Genomic DNA, 23,381 nt, shown 5'->3' on the forward strand with positions numbered 1-23,381 from the left:
TAAGATGTCGCCCTCATTTCACTATGGAGCATGAAGATAGATTTTTGATTATAACAGCAAAACATAATCAACATACCATGGCAGATCAGCTTGCAAGTTGGCTCCATTCAAGCATACAAGTATGCAGAAAGGGATAGATATGGCAATGCTGGTGTCATAGTATGGGGAGGCACCAAGCTGTAAGTGATGGAAAAGGGGAATGTGACTGGTGAACGATATTGCAGTGAAGTTCTTCAATGTTATGTTCAATTGTTCCATGGTGCTGTAGGCGAAGAATTCATTTTTATGGATGACAATGCCACACTGCATCGTACACAAGCAGTGGAGTTACTTCTGGAGGCCGAGGATATTAATTGAATCGAGTGGCCATCATGCTTCCCAGATCTCAACTCCATAGAACATATTTGAGACCCAGTAGGAAGACACGTTACTGCTTGAAATTCCTCTCCAAAAAACAAAACAAGGCCTTATCTTTGCTCTGAAGGAGGAGTAGACTGGTTTGCCTCAAGAACTCCTTAATTCCTTAACTGAGAGTTTATTTTTCACTTGGTTAGACTATAATAAGTTTGGTTTAATCCTTTATCCAAGTGTGAGCAAACAAAGTTTGCGCCTGAAAGTATCTTCAGGACTGAGCTAAGGTGGTGCAACATCAAGGCACCTCGTGGAGAAAGCTATCATCACTCCTATCTCAGTATCTCCCGTAATGCTATGCATTGAGGCAGGGCCACTACCCAAACCAGTTTCGACCTTTATTGAGGTCTTGTCAGTGGGAGCCAGGCCCAGTATTGGAGACACCAAGGCAGAAGTAATGAGAGGTCATCCCCACCTATAGCAGTTGCCAAAATTCTCTGAATCTGGAGTAATTTAATAATAAGGTTGTACACCTTTCGGCAACTCCTATAGGTGGGAATGACCTCTCATTGCTTCTACCTTGGTGTCTCCACTACTGGGCCTGGCTCCCACTGACGAGACCTCAATAAAGGTCGAAACCAGTCTGGGTAGTGGCCCTTGTCTTAATGCATAGCATTACACATATCCACAAGGAGATGTGTTTTGCATTATGGGAGATACTGAGATAGGAGTGATGATAGCTTTCTCCACGAGTTGTCTTGGTGTTGCACCACCTTAGCTCAGTCCTGAAGATATTTTCAGGCGCAAACTTGGTTTGCTCACACTTGGACAAAGGATTAAACTAACCTTATTATAATTCCTTAACTACATCCTTTGGAAATTTGTAACTTTTGCCAAAAACATATTGCAATTTAATTTGTACAAAATTTATAACACATTTTTTGTGTAATATAATTAATTAGTATGCTGGCAATAAATTTATGTCCACTTTTGGCTGTAGTAATGAGAATGTTTTCATATATAGATAAAAATGTAATTCATCCTTAGCTTTTGGACACCAGTGTATGTAACATGCACTTATTAAAAAACAACATAATGCTTCACATTGTGTTGTTTGTAATAAATTTAACAGGAAAAATCTTCATTTTTTTCATTTCACTCTTCAATTAATCTAATCTAATAACGTAGAGTAGAGCATTATGAGAAAGTGAGATTCTACATTGAATCAGAAACCTTGGTTGATTTTCTCCATTCCTTGTATATGTTTGGATATGTTTTAATTAGAAAGAGAAGATTTCTAATTAAAACATATCAAGTTTTACAATTTATAAGAACTTAATGCTAAGTAGCTTCAAGTTACACATATTTGAAAAGTCAAATAATTTTATTTCACAAAAATTATAGGAGAAAAAATTATATAAAATTATAAGATTAAATTTCTACTCTGAAACTAGTAGCAACATTTTCAGTCATCATTTTATACTTCTTGAAGGCTTCTCTCATGGCAAAATTTTTTCATAGAGTGTGATTTGATTCTAATTATTCATGACTTTCTGGAGTATATCTGTTGCATTCTTACTATGATTTGCTTACCATGCTGCACACATGATACTTAGTTAACTTGCAACATCTTTATACTTTTTTCTGTGGGAATTCTACTCATTGAAGGATAGAATTGCTGGAGGAGTTGTGTTTTGGAATAAATTTTAACACACAGACAGAATACTTCCTCTATTTAGCGTTTGGATTTAGGCTAGATGTACATAGAATATATCTTGGAAGCAAATTCCAGCAGAAATTTGGTTCTGGATTTCATCTTTGAATGAATGTCATATAAGAATCATTGTGAATTCTATTTCTACACATTCACGGTCATTTACTATGGCTGTCTTACAAACCAAATATGAATTTTTGTGAAGCATACAGTGACATATGCTTCATAGAACAGTGCCAGAAAGAATTCCAAACTGTTGAAAAAAGACAGTAAATCCTTCCCTTTCTACATTATCCTCAAGTTTATTTTTTGCTAAACTGGATAAATAATATAACATTAAATAATAAAACTACTGAGGTAGTTTTGATTATCTTTCAAAAATGTCACATTACATCATGCTGTAATGTGACATTACCTTATTTCTATGCTACTACTATAGAATAGATGATATTTTGTAATATTAAGGTAACATTAATATGTATGGTATTTAATGTGTAAGGTAACATTTTTATATGTATGGGAATGAAGGTAATTGAAATGTTTATATTTTTTTGAAATATTATGTATTTATATATTTCAATAATTCTTTTGTAGGTTTTGTTGTAAATATTTTGGTGATGCAAAACTTTTCTTTTGATGTGCATTTTTTTATACTAGCTGACCAAACACACTAGACCCGATGCTTTTATTGAGCTGCTCTTGAGTCTTATATGTAAGGGAGATTTAATTTGTCAGGAAGCTATTCAACTCCTTCGAGTAAGATCATATTCAATGCATTTAATATGTTGAGTTGCTATTATTTATGCAGTTAATGTTCTGAAAATTCAAACTGAATTTTATTTATATATTATTTATTTATTATGATAATTTCTTTTTAATTAATATTAGAGAGATGCACCAGGCATGGATATCCACACAACTCCATTGTTAAAGGAATTTCTGGAAACTCTGCTCAGTGGTAGTGTATTTTATTTGAAAAAGATATATGGATAAAACTTAAATACATGTATATATCTTTGTGTTATTGGCCATCTTTGGCATGCTATTAAGTACCGTATTTTTTGGACCATAAGACGCACCTTTTTACATAGAAAAATCAACTTAAAATTGGGGTGCGTCTTACAGTCCAAAGGTAACATTAAAATACGAATCTTTACACTGTACCGATGCTGTTAGCGAAGTTCAATTACTGGCACAATATGTTCATAAAATTAGTAAGTATGCCACTGAAGGTAGGTAAGTAAGTTATCTCACTGCGTGTGAGTGAATCACCGATTTAGAGTTTCAATAGTCATTAGTGTGTAAACACGTGCTTTTGTACGGTTCATTGAATTATTTTTTATAAGTCATTAAAATTTTTATCTTGAAATTAGAAAAAGTGAGTGTAAAACAAAAAAGACTTTCATATAACATGAGTTATAAATTAAATGTGATAAATGATGCAAAACAATATGGAAACAGAGCAAGAGACCACCACCAACAGAAAAAATGGTTCGTGAGTGGAGAAAACAAGAGGAACAATTAAAACTGTTATGTAAATACAAGAAAATATTCCGTTCGCACCTAGAAAAATGGCCAGAATTAGAAGTACAAATGAAAAATTGGGTAACAAATCATCGAAACATGGGAATATCTGTTTCTACGAAAATGATAATTTTTGAAGCGAAACGATGGACAACTGCTAATGGAATTTTAGATTTTACCGGATCACTGTCTTGGCGCTTTAGATTTATGAAAAGACACGGGTTATTCATGCTTACTAAAACCACTCTAGCCCAAAAAATGCCGGCTGACTATGAAGCTAAAATTATAGAATTCCATAGATTTGTAATATCAGCAAGAAAGAAATTTAACTTTGAGCTTAATCAATTTGCAAACATGGATGAAGTGCCTCTAACTTTTGATGTTCCTTCAAATCGGACAGTAGATTCAAAAGGCACCAAATCAATAGTGATCAAAACAACAGGTCATGAAAAAACTCACTACGCTGTAGTTTTAGCTTGTTGCGCTGACGAAACAAAACTACCCCCTCCCCCATGTTAATCTTCAAGAGAAAAACATCGCCGAGAGATGAAATTCCTCGTGGCATTATTATCCATGTTCAAGATAAAGGCTGGATGGAGAAACAGGAATGAAATTATACATACAAAAGATATGGGCAAAACGTCCAGGTGCCTTGTTTAAAAAGCCTGCGATGTTAGTGTGGATCAATTCAGAGTGCATAAAACAGAATCAACCAAGAAGCTTGAAAGAAATGAATACAGAATTAGCTGTCATTCCTGGAGGCCTTACAAGTCAATTACAACTCTTCGATGGATCTATTAATAAACCATTCAATAATTTTATTCGGGAAGAGTGGACCAAATGGATGGCAAAGCCAAATCACGATGTTACAGCAACAGGACATATGAAACGGCCAACAATTTCAGATGTATGTACCTGGGTGAAAAATTTATGGGAAGCTGTGAAAGAAGAGACAATTATAAAGTCATTTAAGAAATGCAGGATAAGATGTGATGGATGGTACCGAAGATGACGCAGTTTTTGAAGGGACTGACAACAATAGTTCAGATGAAAGTAATACGAATGGTGACATTAACGGGACCAGTGATAGTACTGAGAATGAAGATGAACTGAATATTGCTAATACAAATGATTGTAATAATAAATAAAAATTAAGTAAGAATTTGTAAATATCTTTATATAATAAAATATTTTTTTCTAAAAATCGTCTCATAAATTTGGGGTGCATCTTATCGTCCGAAAAATACGGTAATTAATTACATGCTAGTTATATTGATTTTTAAGTAATTATTATATTCTTTCACATATTGGCCACTGAATTAGAAACTTTTATTTAATATAATATTAAATCTTAAATATTTTGGACATCTAACTAGACAAGAAGGCATTCAGAAATTAATCTTAGAAGGGAAACTGGATGGAAAAAGAGAGGGAGAGAGAGGTAGAGCCAGGAGAATGTGGTTTGAAGACATTAAGGACTTGACTGGCTTGAATTACTATAAATGTTCCAGCAAAAGAAAGAAAAAAGTTCCATGACATGTTTGGCCAACCTCCTGCTAGGGGGATGACACTTGAAGAAGAATGTTAGACCTGCTTTAGCCCTAATTACAGCACATATGCAGTTTATAGATTCTAAAGGTATTAGATTGTATCTACATCTACAACATACAAAGTGTTCACTAGACAGTCCTTGAACTGGCTCAGATTTGATCAAAGAGAATTTTGCTTCTGAATCTGTTTTTCTGACATTCTCAATGGGGTTCAGATCTGGGCTTTGTGGTGATCAGAGAAGATGGCAAAATTCGCTGTTGTACTCACTTAACCACTGATAAACAACTCTTGTATGATGGACAATAACATTGTCATCCATGAAACAATGATCACCTGCTAGATAAAAAGTCAACAACATTGCAGTATGGACTTGATTAGCAACAATGTTCAGATATTCCTTGGAAGAAACCTGACCTTCCAACGATATCAGGGGACCTATTCTTTAACAATAGAACATGTCCCACACTATGATGCTGCCTCCAGAAGTTTGAGTTGTGTTTACAAGTCAAGCTGGGTTCATTGCTTGACGGAAATGAATGAACAGAGTACTGTGGAATGAATGAATGAAGTATTAGTTGCACAGTTTGAGGATAAAGATCCATTTAACCTAGGAAACAAGTAATGTTCAACCACAAAGAAATCTGGGAATTCAGTTAAAAGACAAACTCTGCCCACCATCAGTACTGAACAAGGTGTACCATAATTCATTGGACTATATGATTTTTTCCAGTCTTCCAGTGTTCTTGATACTGCTGTAGACGAACTTTCTAGTTCATAGAAATCAGTGGTTTTGGTGTAGGCATCTCACTTCCAATACCAATTCTCTTTGATTCCCTGCACATAGTTTGGTGAGATATGGGCTGGGAACAGTCTTTATTAAATGTTTTGGTCAATTGCTGCAAACAGGAAGTTCTGATTGTTGGCAAGCCTTCTCAGATGACGGCAATCTTGTTCCAGACAGACCATCTTAGGATCACAGTTACACCTCTAAGACAAACAATGTGGGTTATTTTACCACTGATTAAACATCTGGAATATCTCACCTTTTCAGAAAGCAGTCAGCTCTGCGGTTTTCCAAATCGTTGTTCCTGCCAGGTGGGCACCCAATAAGCCCTTTCTTGGACTCTGAAAGGTCTTTTGTTTTTCCTATTGTGATCAATATTATTGATGATTACTGACCAGTAGCATTCTTAAACAGTTGCCTAGAACACATGGTGATGCACATAACCATGTATGCTGCATAAGTGATATTTATGTACATCTGCATAAAGTTTTCTAATTCAGTGGCTGGTATGCATATTATTCCTCCACTTTCCTTCAAAATCATTATAACAAGAACTGCTGCTAACCACAATCTTTTTACACTTCACCTTGAAACTTACTGAACTGATTCATTGCCTCATCTTTCATTTTCATTCCATCAACTTCTGTTTTTTGGGACAGCCTCTCCTGCTTTGCCTTCCTCAAAGAATGGAGAGGTAAATTTTTAATAACCTTCAATTATTAAAAAAAATGTACAGATTTCTTCTTTCCTCTTGTCTGCTTGCCCACACATAGCATTGGTCTGCTATAGGTCTTGTGACCTTTCTTGTTTGAGATGTATATATATATATATACAAGGTTGTTCCACGTACAAACTTTGAGGGGGAGGTAGAGAACATCAAAATCAACCATATTCACATAGGAAAGCATGACTGGAAACGCCACCAGAAGGTACTAACAGGGGCACAAAATACAGAAATGACACAAGGTAATTGTACAGTAAGTAGTGTAAAAAACTTTATTAGGCATAACTGAACAGTTCAATAGTAGTTGGATACATAATATGGTTTCACATCAGGTGCTCAAAGTTACGACCATTAGCAGTAATGCATGCCTGACACAGACAATGCACTGATTGCCATACATTTTCGAAAATACCTGGAGTTTCTCAGATATTAGCACCAATGGCGATTCCTGCCATGAGGTCCATGTCAGAGGCAACAGGCATTTCGTACACCATGGCTTTAAGGGTCCCCCCATGGAAAGAAATCAATGCTCGATAAAGATAAATCAGGTGAGCGTGGGGGGGGGGGGGCATGCAACAGGTCTACTACGCCCAATTCATCGAGCCCCAAAGGACCTGTCCAAATGCCAAAATGGGCTGGAGCCCCGTCATGTTGGAATCACAGTTGCCGACACACACACAGTCATTGGAACATTGTTCAGTAAATCTGGTAGAACTTCTTCCAGAAAGGTCTGATACTTCTGGGAGTCCAGTCGTGGTGGTAACAGGTATGGGCTGACTAAACAGTCATCGACGATACCTGTCCATGCATTAATGGAAAAGCGTTGTTGTTGTGCAGTATGTGATTGCACACACGTGTGGGTTCTCATGGGCCCACACATTAGAATTGTGGTGATTGAAGACCCCTTTGCAGGTAAATGAAGCTTCATCCATGAACAAAACACTAGTTGGAAAATCTGCGTCTATGGCACTTTTCTGCAGAAACCACTGTGCGAATTCCACACGTCGAGGATAATCTTCAGCCATCAGTAACTGGACCCATTGTAGATGAAATGAATGTAAGGACTCAGAGTGCAAAACACGCAATACACTGCATCGAGATAGTCCTATAGCCGAGGCAACTGCACATGTGCTTATCTCTGGATTATTGTCCATTGCATGCAAACCTCCTCTTCCATGGCGGGATTTCTCATTAATCGTGGTTGCCCACTATCATGCCTGCGATCCCTGAATGATCCATAGTCACACAAATTCTGATACAAATATGCAAACGTTTGGTGATGTGGTACACATCTGTTTGGGTACGTTTCATGATACATTCGTACAGCGGCTCGTCCATTACCGTTACCTAACCTGTAAACAAGGTGCATGTCTGCCATCTCAGCATTCATAAAATGACTCATGTTCTTCGTACAACATCGAAAGCTTGAATGAGGAAGCCCCAATTGCTCATTTGGAGCTCTGGTGAACAGCGCCACCTATCACTTTGGGGTGGCGTTTCCAGTCATGCTTTTCTATGTGAATATGGTTGATTTTGATGTTCTTTACCACCCCTCAAAGTTTGTACATGAAATTTTGAACCACCCTGTGTATCTATATGTGTGTGTGTGTGTGTGTGTGTTAAAGATACCATGTTATTTTAAACCTGGTTTTACTCCATTTCCCAAGTAAGCAAACAGACAAACAAGTCAAGTTTGCGCCTGCAAGTGTTGCAAGTTTAGCTGACCCTGCACATAGTGCAAGACCAAGGAAACTCATGGTAAAAGTAGAATAAGCTCTGATCACTAATCTTAATATTTACCCTTAATGTGAAGCACATCTCCTGGAGGAGATGTATGATGCTTTGTATTAAAGGCAAGGGCCACTACCCAGGCCGGTTTCGACCTTTATTGAGGTCTCATCAGTGGGAGCCAGACTAGAAATACCAAGATTTTAGTAATACAGAGCTTATAAGTATTTTACCAGAACAAGTTACCATAAGGTGTTTTAACCTTATTAATGATTATTATGGAGTAAAACCAGGTTTAAAATAACTTGGTATCTTTAACATTTATTATACCCAAAGTAAAATACTTTCTACATTTATATCTCCTCCTGAGATTTTTATTTAATAAGGTTAAAACACCTTATGGTAACTTGTTCTGGTAAAATACTTATAAGCTCTGTATTACTAAAATCTTGGTGTTTCTAGTCTGGCTCCCACTGATGAGACCTCAATAAAGGTCGAAACCGGTCTGGGTAGTGGCCCTTGCCTTTAATACAAAGCATCATACATCTCCTCCAGGAGATGTGCTTTGCATTAAGGGTAAATATTAAAATTAGTGATCAGAGCTTATTCTACTTTTACCATGAGTTTCCTTGGTCTTGCACTACGTGCAGGGTCAGCTGGACTTGCAACACTTGCAGGTGCAAACTTGACTTGCTTGTCTGTTTGCTTACTTGGGGAAATGGAGTAAAACCAGGTTTGAAATAACTTAGTATCTTTAACATGTATTATACCCAAGGTAAAATACTTTCTACATATATATATATATATATATATATAAACTCTTAGCAAAACTATTTCCTTTATGCCTCCAGAAATAATGATGTACCAAGGACATGGAAGAAGGCTAGCCTAATTCTGCTATATTAAAAAGGGGAGGTTAAAGAATCACCCAACTACCGACCAATCAGTCTGCTATCATTGGTTTACAAAATATTTACAAAAGTCTTATCTCATAGGCTTTGTACAACTCTGGACCTAGCACAACCAAAAGAACAGGCAGGCTTTCGAAGTGGCTTTGGTACAATGGACCATCAAGTTGTGCAACTGATTATTGAATGGTGTAATGAATATCATTTACCATTATGTCTTGGTTATATTGATTATGGGAAAGCCTTTGATTCAGTAAAAATTTGTGCAATACTTAAAGCATTACGAAACCAACAAGTGGAGGAGCCATATGTCAGGACCATCAAATCAGCATACACCAATGCCATAGCAGTAATTCATTTCAATGGAAACATCTCTACTATGGAAATACAGAGGGGTATAAGACAGGGTGACAGCGTGCCTAGAAGAAATATTCAAACTTGTTGATTGGGAAAAGAAAGGTCTGAAGATAAATGATATTTAAGCCATTTATGCTTTGCAGATGACATAGTTATCTTTACTTCAAATGCGCATGAATTACAGACTCTTATCCAAGAACTCCAAATTGTTAGCAAAAGAGCTGGACTAAAGATAAACCTAAAGAACACCCAAGTTATGTTCAATAGCTATGTCCAGCCAGAAACAATAAAAATCAATAATGATGTAATTAAACAAGTAGATCATTACATATACTTAGGACAACAGATATCAATGGAACAAAATATCATGGGCAAAATTAAAAGGTGCACGATGCTTGGGTGGAAAGCATTTGGAAAATTACATTCAATATTCAAAAGCCAATTACCATTATGCCTGAAGAGAAAAGTTTTTAACAAAAGTATTCTTCCTATATTGACATATGGCTGTGAAACATGGACATTAAATGCAAAGGAAATTCAAAAATTAAGAACAACACAATTTAGTATAGAAAGAAATATGCTTGGTATCACAAGACTGAATCACAAAAGGAATACGTGGATAAGAAATCAAACAAAAGTCTCTGACATCATAGGAAGAGTGAAACATCTGAAGTGGCAATAGGCTGGGCATATTGCTCAAAGACAAGATCAACAATGGACAAGAAAAGTACTGGATTGGATTCCACGCGAGGAACACGATGCCGACCTAAATCACGGTTTATTGATGATATCATCAGATTTGCAGGAGTGACATGGGAAAGGAGAGCCATGGACAGACAGGTTTGGAGTAATCGTGGAAAGGCCTTCATCCAGCAGTGAATCGACAATGGCTGATGATGATATATATATACAGGGTGTTCGGGATAAATTTGACATATTTATAATTAATTATATTTTTCCGTAAGTTACATGTATTAACACACACTTCTCTTCATTTAAAAGTTTGGACCCTTCTTCATTCATATACAAGATGTCAGAAAGGATGGATAGCTGGAACCCACCTGAATCATGGAAGAGAATAACTTGTATCATGATGATTCGTGCCCGCCATCAAAATAAGGATATTACGACTGCTGCCCAATGCTCCCTGAATACAGTAAAAACAATCAGGCATGAACTAGAGACTTGCAATGGTGACTACGAGGATGTAGCAAGAAGAAAGATCCCTAGCAGACGATCTGATTGCGTTCGTACAGCAGAATTCCTCGCAAATCTGCAGGAACAGGTGTTGAAGAACCCTGGCATTGGAATTCGGGCTTTGTTCGTGGAGTTGCTAACTGTAGTCAAGCCCTGGATAACAAGGGTAGCCAATGGTAGGCCGTATGTATGGCAGCAGGATTCGGCCCCTTGCCACACCTCTGGGAAAAGTCAAAAATGGTTGTCTGAAAATTTCTACGACTTCACCAGTCCAAATGTTTGGCCTCCAAACTCCCCAGACCTTAACCCCATGGATTATTTTGTATGGGGCGCAGTTGAAAAAGACACCAATCGCACTTCCAGTAATACAAAAGCCCAGTTAATGGATAAAATTAAAACAGTTTTTGCGGCCCTTCCCAGGGAGACTGTAGCATCAGCTTGTTCGAGGTTCCGAAGCAGAATTGAAGCTGTGATCGATGCTAATGGTGGTTATTTTGAGTAAATCTTGTTGATAGTATTGTAATTAACTCTGCCTGTAATGTTTTTTTGTCAATTCATTAAATTTAATAGATACAAAGAAGATTTTCTTTTTCCTTACGAAACTGTCAAATTTATCCCGAACACCCTGTATATATATAGAAAGAGAGAGAGACAGTCAGAGAGAGAGAACCATCAAGAAATGATGGATGATGGTCGAGGCAGAGTTGGACAGTACTTTTTATTTTTTTGAGGGGAAGTACAATGATATTGAGTTTTTCTAACATTAACCTTAACAAGGTTATCAGAACTCCAGTTTGAAGAATGGCTGGAGATCATCAACTTCTTCAATCTTAAATAGTGATCTCCCAACCATTCTTGAAGGTTTGTTAAATAAGAGCGTAGTGTCATCAGCAAAATGGAATGAACATGCAGTCAGTTGGATAAGGTATTTGGATGTAGAAAGCAGAGAGGAAGATGAATGAGCAGAGTACTGTGGAATGAATGAAATAATAGTTGCACAGTTTGAGGATAAAGATGCATTTAACATAGGAAACAAGTAATGTTCATCCACAAAGAAATCTGGGAATCCAGTTAAAAGACAGAAGACACGCATAGGTCTTGGTGAATAGACAATGATCTTAATTTAACTGTTGTATGCATCTTTGTTTAAGCTCCTATAAAATGGGAGCTCCCTTTGTAGATCTTTGTTCAATGGTACAATTACATAAGATATTGCTGGCGTTAATTGGCAAAATCATACTGACAATCCTTTTAGATGAGAGGCTTCTGGTTTGTGCAGAAACTGTTAATGGATTTAGTCATTTAGAAAGGATTGAAGAAAGAGCATTTGGACAATTTGATGGTAAAGAAAGAAATAGATTGGATATGGGCTACTTTAAAAAGTGCAGTATAATGTAGCAGTGTAATAAATTTAGTTTAATCCTTTATCCAAGTGTGAGCAAACAAAGTTTGCACCTGAAAGTATCTTCAGGACTGGGGTAAGGTGGTACAACACCAGGGCACTCCTTGCAAAGGTGGAGCAAGCTACCAACTATCCTATCTCAGTATCTCCCATAATGCAAAACACATCTCCTTGCAGATATGTCTAATGTTATGCATTAAAGGAAGGGCCACAACCCAGACTAGTTTCGACCTTTATTGAGGTCTCTTCAGTGGGAGCTAGGCCCAAGTGGAGATACCAGGCAGAAGCATTAGCAGGTCATCTCTACCTATAGGAGTTGCCAAATGGTGTGCCATCCTTTTTTAATAAAGGTCGAAACTAGTCTGGGTTGTGGCCCTTCCCTTAATGCATAACATTAGACATATCCACAAGGAGATGTGTTTTGCATTATGGGAGATACTGAGATAGGAGTGTTGGTAGCTTGCTCCACCTTTGCAAGCAGTCGCCCTGGTGTTGTACCACCTTACCCCAGTCCTGAAGATACTTTCAGGCGCAAACTTTGTTTGCTCACACTTGGATAAAGGATTAAACTAAATTTATTATACTCTAATCAAGTGAAAAATAAACTTTCAATGTAGCAGTGGAATAGAGACTTTTTTATCATCCTTATCGGACACGATTCTTATCTCTTTCTGGCAGAAAGTCGGGAGTGCATTGAATATTGTGTATTTAGAATGATAAGCAGGATATTTATCAGAACCATCAGTCCAAGATTTATTTATTTATTTTTAATAGGATGCATACACTATGTATTAATTAGATAAAAAAGCTTTTATCTAATTGGAAATTAATATTTCCAATATTTTGGCAAAGTTAAATTGCTATCATCAGGAACAATGAACAAATTGATATGTGCACACAGTCACTACATTTGGCATGACCTAATTAGAACAATAGACAACAAAGGCAAGTCTGGAGTCCTAAATAGTGCCGCTTGGTGGGTTCGGATGAGTGTTAGCCTATATTACATTTGTATTATCATGTAACCAAAAAAGTTTGTGTGGTTTTCAGTGGAGTTTACTGCAATGACTTGTTTTGTAGTGGTTTACAGAGTACAATTTTTTGTGCGTCATAAGGCACAGACAATTGGTGCACACTGACTTCGTGTGTACTCTTTTTCTGTGATTTGGAACCCTTTTAAAATATCGGTTGAACCTGGTGTAATTTCAACTTGTTTGCTTTACGGATTGAAACTTGATTTGAAGGCTTCAGAAGCGTCCCATAAGATATGTATAGTATTTGGAAAAGATGCGGTAGCAGAATGTATTGTGCAGAAATGGTTTAAAAATTTGTTTCTGGTGATGAATCACTTGAAGATGCACCACGTGCATCTTCGACTTATCATTGGTTGTCAACAAATGATCTAGTACTGCACACTTCAAATGGCCAATATCTGCTCGATGCAACTCTAGCTTGTGTAGGATACGTTACTTCAGAAATGGGCAGGATTAGTTAATCGGAAGAAAGTGCTATTCTTACAGGACAGCACAAAACCTCATACTGCAAAACTTCCCTATGAGAAGATTTGTGCTTTAGGATGGGAAATACTCCTTGGTTGATTGACTGATTGATCCCATCCATCCCTTTAGGACGGGTAGAGCCCCCCCCCCTAATGAGAGGTTCACAACAAAATTAATGCAGCTGGTTCGTCACTCCTTGCTGCATCCCCCCCCCCCACAAGGGTATGACTGTAATCTGTGTGTGTGTGTGTGTGTGTGTTCACAGGTTTGCTGGTTTGCCTGCTTGCAGGATAAAAAAACCCTGCTGTTCATGCCTAAGACCAGCTAACTGGCGCTATGGTTGAGGAAGATCCTTAAGCTCCTCATGTCATCGACGGAAATTGAACCTAGGACACTAATATGGTTGCAAAGTGCAAAGCCACTAGGCTAACTAGATACTCCTTCATCCTTCATATTCTTTTAACATTTCTCCAAGCGATTATCACTTTTTTTTTGGCCTAGACAATCACATGTGAAATAGACAGTTCTGCAATAAAAAGAGATTGAAGCGGAGGTTGCTAGGTTTATTACTTCTAAAGACAAAACATTTTATAAAAGCAGAATTTACAAACTTGTAACTCATTGGGAAAGAGTTGTAGATTGTGAAGGTGCTTATTCTAATGAATGAAACATTTTATGAAAATTTCTGCAGTTTAATTTTTATTATGAAAAACTGCACGAACCTTTTTTGGTTACCTGGTAGTACTGTAGGATGGATGGGTTAAGGGGTTATAATCCATAAACCTTGCTGTAGTAACCAAATGTTGACCTTCTTTACAAGCCACTTGAAGTCTCTAAAATCGCCAGCCTGGTTGGCTGAGCGGTAAGCGTATCCACTCTCCAGCCAAAAGGCTGCAGGTTCGAATCCTGCTCTGGGCATGGATGTTTGTGATTGTCTATAAAAATATTAATGGTATAGGTGGGCGGTAGATCGCATTGGTGTAGATGATGATGGTAGTTGCGGTTTGTTGTAGTTGCTGGATTGAGTGGTGGAGACAGAGTTGTAGAGTAGGTGGCCCTCCCTCGATGAGTCGCTGGACTCCCTAGAGGGATCAAGTAATAATAATAATAATAATAAAGCAATGTAGTGATTTCCTGCTGGGTGATAAAATTCAATGACCATTTAGAGATATTCATAAAACATCCATGTCCATAGTGGGATTTCAATCCACAGCCTGTTGGTTGAAGAGTTGGTATACTAACTACTTTTCCAGCCAAGTCTGTGATTGGCAGAAAAGTGAGAAGCCAAAAAAATTTATTTATTGTTATTATTATTATTATTATTTGTTAGTAATTGTATTGAAGAACCATTTGGATGCCAAAATGATGAAAACAGAACTGAACAAAAGTTAGTAGTAGTAGCTTTGTCAAAAAGCAGAGGAGTCAGTACTTTTGGATATGCTGTGAACTTCTTGCTTTTGATTCTTTCATAATCAGTTTGGAATGGCTTGATATGCTTACAGTTACTGAAAACTTTCAAGTATGCAACAAGTTAAAGATTGAAAATGTGTTGCAATATGCTCATTGATAAATATGGCATCTTAGAGATGAAACAATCTTGACACAATAATGGATTAAAATTTACAATGGAATAGTAAATAAAGGTTTCCATACCTATAAAAATTGATTTAGTGATGTAAATGTTTTGAACAGAAAACTCAATAATCCATTTAAGAGTGAAGATTCATAAAGATTATTTGCAGTCTTATAATGCCAGACAACATGAGGATTAACATTAAATGGGCAATTTCCCTATTGATTTCTCTTTTGTGCAAATCTTGCTCCACTGATTTCTGTATTGATTTTTTTCCCACCCAATGGATGAGGAAGAAATCAGTACAGTTCTGTGACAACAAATACCGTAACATCTATAAGTGCTAGATCACTGCAGTTGAAAAAAGAAAATCAGTTGGAATTGTGAACTTAAAGTCATTTTGGATTGCCTCACTATTAGGATAGTTGGAGTAGAGATTATCAAGATCTCATCATTATTTATTCATGTATGAATAGGGGAATACATATATAAAAATATGAATATAATAATTGCCTGGTTAAATGAGGGTAAGCCAAATTGCTCTGTTATTTGTGAAATGATAAATGTTTCATTAGTTGGTTCATAATTCTCATCTTCAAAAAGAAGTTTGTATTGAAAAAGAACTGTTTCTGGTCTTCCTCTGTGTCCACTAGTTGGCCTGCAGAGAGCAGGAGCACTGAACATAGGTGAGGGTAATTAATGAGGGTAGTGGGAATGTCTGTGTTCCAATCACCTCAGCTAACTTTTCTGAAAATTGTTTCTATTAGGGATCTTTGCTGACTTTCTTCAAGAATGACCAACTAATCAGGGCTGCATTTTTACATAAATTGTATAAGTGGTTTGGGACAGTCTTCAATGTTAGAGTCAAAGAGCACAACATTATCTCTAAAGTAGAGTCTGCTTATGCGTTTGTTATGCCAAATCTTTGCGAGTACTTATTTTCTGAGCCTATATACATACACACAACAAGTGAAAGATATGCAATATGCTCATTGATAAATATGGCATGTCAAAGATGAATCAAGCTTGACACAATAATGAAAAAATTTACGATGGAATAGTAAATAAAGGTTTCCATACCTATAAAAATTGATTTAGTGATGTAAATGTTTTGAACAGAAAAAACAATAATCCATTTAAGAGTGAAGATTCATAAAGATTATTTGCTGTCTTATAATGCCAGACAACATGAGGATTAACATTAAATGTGGCAATTTCCCTATCGATTTCTCTTTTGTGCAAATATAATGGAAGAGTAATAATAAAAAGATAAGTTGCTAGAAAGTCTCCCTGAAAAACTAGAAGATTCAGTCATAATCAGATTTGAAAATCAAAGTTCAAGAATGGTTGATGCCATTAGGAGAACAATGGGAGCAATAAGTGTGAAGAAATAGACAAAGGGGTGTTAGACAAGAAAGATCAAAAAGATGAGACTCTGAGTTGAACAGTTCTTCTCTGACTTAGGACTAAAAGCTGAATGTTCATTATGCCAAAGAAAATCATAACGAGATTATAGAGGAGGATGCTATGATATCCAGATATAAATTAACAGAAGTTTTTCTTAGTTGCATTAAGGATACTGTTTTCAGCAGCAGTCTGCATTGCTGAAAAGAAACAGTGAATTTTAGCAGTAGCAGTAGCTGTGTGCAGTGTTCAGCATCACTGAATAATTTAAAAATATTTGTAAAAGATTGCCTCAGGCAGTTTTCAGATGCCAATGGTGCAATTGTTGTAAATAATTTTACATGAGCTTACTTTCATTTTTCAAACCTATTGAATTATTAGATATTAAACATCCTGATATAGGCTATGTATTTTGATAAATATACAATAAAACTAGAACATCTTTTCACACTCACAATACACTCAAGATACTACAAGTCACAAGTATTTGTGACTTGAATATAATGGAAGATTGCAAATTGAATTGACACTAATGGTTGCCATTTTCAGCACTCAGATTTTTTTTTTTTTTTTTTATTTATTTATTTTTTTTTTAAAGGTCTATTTTAAATACACGTATCATCATGTTTTTCTAATACTCAAACTAAAGGTTACTCATCATCATCAATTTTGTGATATATACCTTCATGGGGTTACTCTTAATTAGGTTTTTTGATGAATGTTAGTTTATACTCAACTCTCATAGTAATAAATTCTCCCATTATAATAGGAAAAAAAATCTCTAAAAGAGGTTCACTAACAGTACCTATGCTTCATTTCAAAATGGCGAGTATGACCTTTGTCATCCTCTTACCAATAAATCACAAGCCAGCTAACCAACCAATCTGCTATAACAGACTATTTCTTTGGTCCCCACCAGTTATGCTGTAGTGATTGCTGACTATATTTAAATGTAATCCTTCACACATATATGATGTTTGATAGGCATATTTATTAGGCTATAAATGAATTGTGTACAGTGTCTCAACACTCTGTATGCATCCACAGATGTAATTATATCTGTTTATAATTATCTGTTTATCTACATATATATATAATTATCTATTTATCTACATATATATATATAATTATCTATTTATCTACATGTGTGTGTGTGTGTGTGTGTGTTATATAAAATAACACCTTTCTTTTTTTAATAGATAAAAAGTATTCTACCCATGTCGACTTTGATATAATTGTAAGTTGGTAATTTTTCATTCCATTTCCTTGCTTTTTTAGGTAATTTTGCTTTTAAAGTGATTGAATTAACAGGAATGAATGTTTACAAATACATTGCTAACAATTGGTAGCTAACAGGAGAAAATTCTGCACACTGGTTTATTTAGAACTTGGAATCTGCTATCTTTTGCTATCATTATTTTTTTTATCTTTTTTGAATTATTAACAGAAATGTTTTTCTAAAAATCTCAAACATTTAGAAATAATAAAAGGAAAAAATAATTGGAAATTTCAAAAGGATCCAGTGATCTGTATTTAAGTTTTGTATATATTCCAGAAATTTTAAATTTATTTAACTAAATTTAACTAAATTGAATAACTGCTTTAACAAATTTGTTATGATAATCAGCAGTAAAAAAAAGACTACAGACTAAAAAGCAGAATGTGACGGAGGGATGAGAGGGTTGGATCTGGTTATAGGAGCAGAAGATCTATCCATAACTAAGGTTGCTACATTGTCTCCAATTGGGGAAAAGTGATCATCTGGGCATGACTGAGGAGGTAGCAAAACTTAGAAATTCCAAGTAAGAAGGGGATATGTGTGGAACTACAAGGCAAGTGATTATGATACATTTAGGAGGCAGCTTGAAGCAATACCATGGCATAAAGATATTCAAGAGAAGGATTCATAGTGCATGGGGATAAGGAGGGTAAATCAGGTAGGAATTGGATGAGTAGTAACATTAAGTATGAGCTACAAACAAAGAAAATGTGTGGAAGGTATATAAGGAGAAAGGTGACCAGCATGATAAGTAAGGCAAAATCAGATAATGAGAAGAAATTAGCTGAGCAGGTGAAAGGCAATCCCAAGGAAGTTTTTATCATGTGGCAAGTAGGAGGAAGAACTTTAATGAGTGCAGATGGCAGAGAGGTGGCAGAAGCAGATGAAATTGTTGAGCTACTGAGTGACCACTTTACAAGTTATGCTACAGGTGACAGGGACTGATGTGAGAACAGAGATTGATGAATTGGCGGTATTTAGAATATTGCAGAATCTGAATGTAGATGCGGCTGTGGGACTGAATGTCATGTTGGCTCACGTTTTAAGAGAATGTGCAGGAGAACTGGTGATGCCTTTGACTAGACTGTTTAATTTAAGTCTCAGTTCTGGTAAAGTCCCAAGAAAGTGGAAGGAGGGCAAAATAATTCTCTTACATAAAGTAGGATCTGAGTCTGTGGTAGCAAATTATAGACCATTCAGTATCTCAGGAGTGGTGAGTGACCGATACTGATTACTGGAAAGTACTAGAAAAGTTAGTCAAAAAAAAGAATTCATGAATGGTGAATAAAATTATGATACTCTATGAGGAGCAGCATGATTTTGTGAAAAATGGGTCATGCCTTAGTAATCTACCAACTTTTTATAATAGAGGGACATCTGATTTGGATAAAGGAAATGGCTAAATGATGATATCACTGCTGTTTAAAGTGGATTTTCTGAAGGCATTTGACAGGTTACCGCATGATACTCTGTTACACAAACTGCAACAAATGGATAGAAACTGGTGATATGGATAACAGAGTGACTGATGGATAGATACCTAAAAAGTGGTATATGGAGAATCAGAATCCAGGAGAAGGCAGGTGACTAGTGTGGAGGGTACTACAGAGCTTTGTGGTTGGACCACTGCTGTTTAATTTGTACATAAATGATATAGGAAATAATTTGAAGAAAGATATTCAATTGTTTACTGATGATGCAAAGTTGGGTAGAGTAGTAGTTAACCAAGGTGATCTAGAGAGCTCGCAGGGTGTTTCAAATAGGCATATAGTATGGACAAACATAATGGATGTCAATTTAATACAAAAAAAAGTGTAAAGTTATGCATTTTGGGATACAAAGATTACAATCTATGTACCGCATTGAGGGAATTGTGCTCTAAGTTATTGATGAAGCCAGTAATTTGTGGGTAGGAGTAGATAGAGAGTTGAGGTTTGGAGGGCATATTGCTAAAGTAACCAGGGTAGCTCAGAGTATTACTTGGTTTTTGATTTCATGTTATCATTCCTCTTTATAAAGCCTTGATACAACCACATCTGAATTACTATGCTCAGGTCTGGTCATCTGGGTTTCTTGGGGATGAGGAAGTGGTGTAGAAAATCCAGAGGCGAGTGACCAAGGTGGTGAGCTGTGCAATCTACCTATGAGGATATATTGAGGGTTTGTGGGTTGCAAAAGTAAGTTGGTTGACAGGCAAAAACAGTGGGATACAATAGAAAGATTTAAGTTACGTAAAGGATTTTATAGAATTAATAGAAAGGAAATATTTCAGCACTTGATTAGGGGAACAGAACAAGAGTTTATACCTGGAAGTTGAGTAAGTGTGTGAGGACTTGATTTTTTGCTTGGAAGGTGGCGACTGAATGCAATGGGTTACCTGAGTCACTTGAGTGCTTTGTCTGTTAATGGTTTAAGGAGAGGTACCATAGATATTGTGTTGATAGTTCAGGTCTCCCAGAATGCTTAGTATTCCATGGAGGTGCCCTTGCAATAATAAGGAAAACTGCATATTACACAATATTTCTTTAATTTTAAGTTCTAAGAAAACAGTATTAATTTATACCAGCTGTACATCATTGAGTTTCTGTCCAATCAGGATGCTGACATTTACACCACCTGTCTCTAATTTAGATGACTAAAGCAGAATAATGTTCATTCACTTCTGTGCTCTTTCTCTTTGTTGGAGGAGACCAAGCTGACTGACTACTGAAATTGCCAAGTTATTTTTTATTTTAATGGTACAAACTGCACATATTTAGTTTATTTCAAGTAAATGACATTAATTTAAGATAATGTAACATTTCAAGATGTAAGCATTAATTCTGGATTTTCATTTTTATTTTTGATTGCATTTGTACTTTTCCCATGTTATTTTGTGTGTTTTATGTATCATTCCTGCCAATCCTTTGTCTTCTGTCATTAATGTATGATTTTTCCTGCCATTTCATTCTTCTGTTTCTCGTGATTTCTTTTGTTTTTTTCTCACAGTTTCATTTGTTCTGTTTCTAGCAGCTTCCTTTATTAAGATTTTTGCTATTTCTCTTGTTTTATGAGAATGAAGTGTAGGGGAGGATACCATTTTTATCTTTAATTCAGAATAATGAACCCTGCATAACTATAACTTAGTCCTTCACTTATAACTATTATAAGTGAAGGACTAAGATCTAGATTTATCGATACAGTTAGTTGTGCCCTATGTTGGTTTCTTACAAAAATGTAAGAATGACTATGTTTGGATATTATGAAATACAGTTGATTCTCATTATAGCAAACTTTTTTATAACAAACTTTCTCATTATAGCAACTACCAAAAAAGTTTCTATCGATGCTGTAGCAAATTATCATTTTTTTTGGGGGTGGAGATGATTGACAAGAAACTAATAAAAAAAATCAACTAAAGCCTTTTTGTTCCCTTGTAGGGAGTAGGCGAGGCTGTTTTAGCCCTATCTAACTTTTTGGAGACTGAGCGGGCAGCTCAATCTCCACTGGTAGCCAATCAGAGATGGCTCAACAAGTGCCGCCATCTCATGGTCCCTAACTCTAACACAATGCATTTAATGTCTGAAATAGTGTGGGTTCTGCGGTCGATTTTCTTGAGTTTACGGGACAAAAAACCCGAGTTTCCGGGAGAAAAAAACTCGCCTGTGCCTGAGATCAACTAACTCGAGAACCGGTCGAAAAAAGGCTTAGAAAAATTTCCTCTAGTCAGCGACTAGATTCAAAACAAAGTCTTCCTTCGTGTGGTCAAGCGCCATGGTGTGCAAATGCCACATCCACTGAGCTACACAGGCTCTTAAGAAACTAATAATGAAATTTTAATTGCATTGTCCTATTACAGAAATCTGTACATTCCTGCAGCTCATATCAGGAAACAGTGTTGATGAAATTACATAAGTCCCAAATCCAGTACACAGTGGATAACAGAATTAGGTCCAGTTTAACTTATTTTAGTAATGATCCCAAACGCAAATCTCTGCTTATTGTCATTAAGCTGTTAATTAGAATCCCAATGTCTTGTCAGTGTTTGAGGAAGTCTAAGTAGTATGTGATTTTTATCACTGGACATAGCCACTATATAGAGCCTTAAGCAACATGAAAAAATTCTGTGTTTAGAATTTTTTCATGTTGCTTAAGGAACATGAAAAAATAAGATAAACAGTTTAGAACTCTAAACTGTTTATCTGACTGTTACTTTTCCTAGACTATTAATGTGCTATATGTTTTTATGGCAGTTTTACTTATCCTAGGTGAGTGAGTTTGTCATAAAAATATCAAAATCTGAGCAGTTAGAGCAATATTGCTATATTCTGTATAGACTGATATACACATAAAGATTATGCAGGTAAACAAGAATTTATGCTTAGGTGCTGGTTTACACTCACAATATAATCATAAGTTTAATGGAATAATTACAGCACAAAGAGAGATAATTAAACAGCAGGTTTAATTGTTTCAATATTTGGCTCTGTCACAGACATCTTCAGGAATACTAAAAGAACGCACAAGAAACAATTCCAGGTGCTTACAAGGTTCCTTGTTCTTACAACTTATCAAATTATGGTCAAACTGGGAGATCTGCTAACATCCACCTAGAAAAACACAAAAAAATTCATCTGCTGCCAGAACTATGGTCAGTCAGGGCTAGCAGACCATGCCTTGGATACCCTTCACAGAATCAGATGAAAGGAAGCTATCATGCTCCATCACTATCACAGTAAATACAAACTTGAAAGACTCTTTTTGGAATGACTGGAAGATTTACAAACCCAGCATTATATTAATAAATATGGTTGTACTAAACTTACGAAGATTTGAGAAACTAATTCTTATGCCCCCTATCCAACAGCACCCTTAGAGGGTCCTTCTCATAAGACTTTAGTCTTCATGTAGTCTAATTTCATTTCTTCCACTTATTGTTTATTGTGTGTTTTTGTGTGTGTGTGTTACTACAATTTTAACATTGTATTATTATTATTATACGGGCACCTCCATGGAGAAAAAAGGCATTGCGGGAGACCCAATCTATCATACCTCTCCTTGAACTCATTAACAGACAAAGCAGTCACAACTGACTCTGGCAACCCATTCCCTCATTCACAACTCTCCAAGCAAAAAATCTAGTCCTCACACCCATACTAACCACACCTTTATTCAACTTCAAGGAATGACTCCTTGTTCTGTTCCCTGTAGCCAAGTGCTGAAACATTTCCCCTGCATCTATCCTATAAAACTCTTTCATTCTTAGGCTTCCCACCCAACATCTAAGGCTCGCCGATAGCACCCATAGAGGACTCTTCTCATTAGTCTTCATTTCTTCTTGTTTCTTGTGTGTTTCTCTTGTACTCCTGAAGATATGTCTACAACAGCAATGAAACATTAAAACAGT

General features: G+C 36.2%; 1 protein-coding gene across 5 annotated transcripts in view; it reads left to right on the forward strand.

The window, feature by feature from the left end:
• The window catches only part of LOC150109341 (BLOC-2 complex member HPS3), a 386,547-nt gene that overhangs the window by 254,000 nt on the left and 109,166 nt on the right, over positions 1–23,381 (forward strand). For all 5 annotated transcript variants that reach the window (XM_090407481.1, XM_090407512.1, XM_090407505.1 and 2 more), the window contains exons 15-17: positions 2,723–2,821; positions 2,954–3,023; positions 17,916–17,953. In XM_090407481.1, the coding sequence (XP_090263607.1) occupies positions 2,723–2,821; positions 2,954–3,023; positions 17,916–17,953 (207 nt within the window). The remainder of the gene's footprint in view (positions 1–2,722; positions 2,822–2,953; positions 3,024–17,915; positions 17,954–23,381) is intronic.

The sequence above is a fragment of the Typopeltis vanoorti genome, chromosome 2 (genome assembly GCF_054136105.1).
Source record: "Typopeltis vanoorti isolate ZY-2024b chromosome 2, IOZ_Tvanoo_1.0, whole genome shotgun sequence".
Classification (NCBI taxonomy): domain Eukaryota; kingdom Metazoa; phylum Arthropoda; class Arachnida; order Uropygi; family Thelyphonidae; genus Typopeltis; species Typopeltis vanoorti.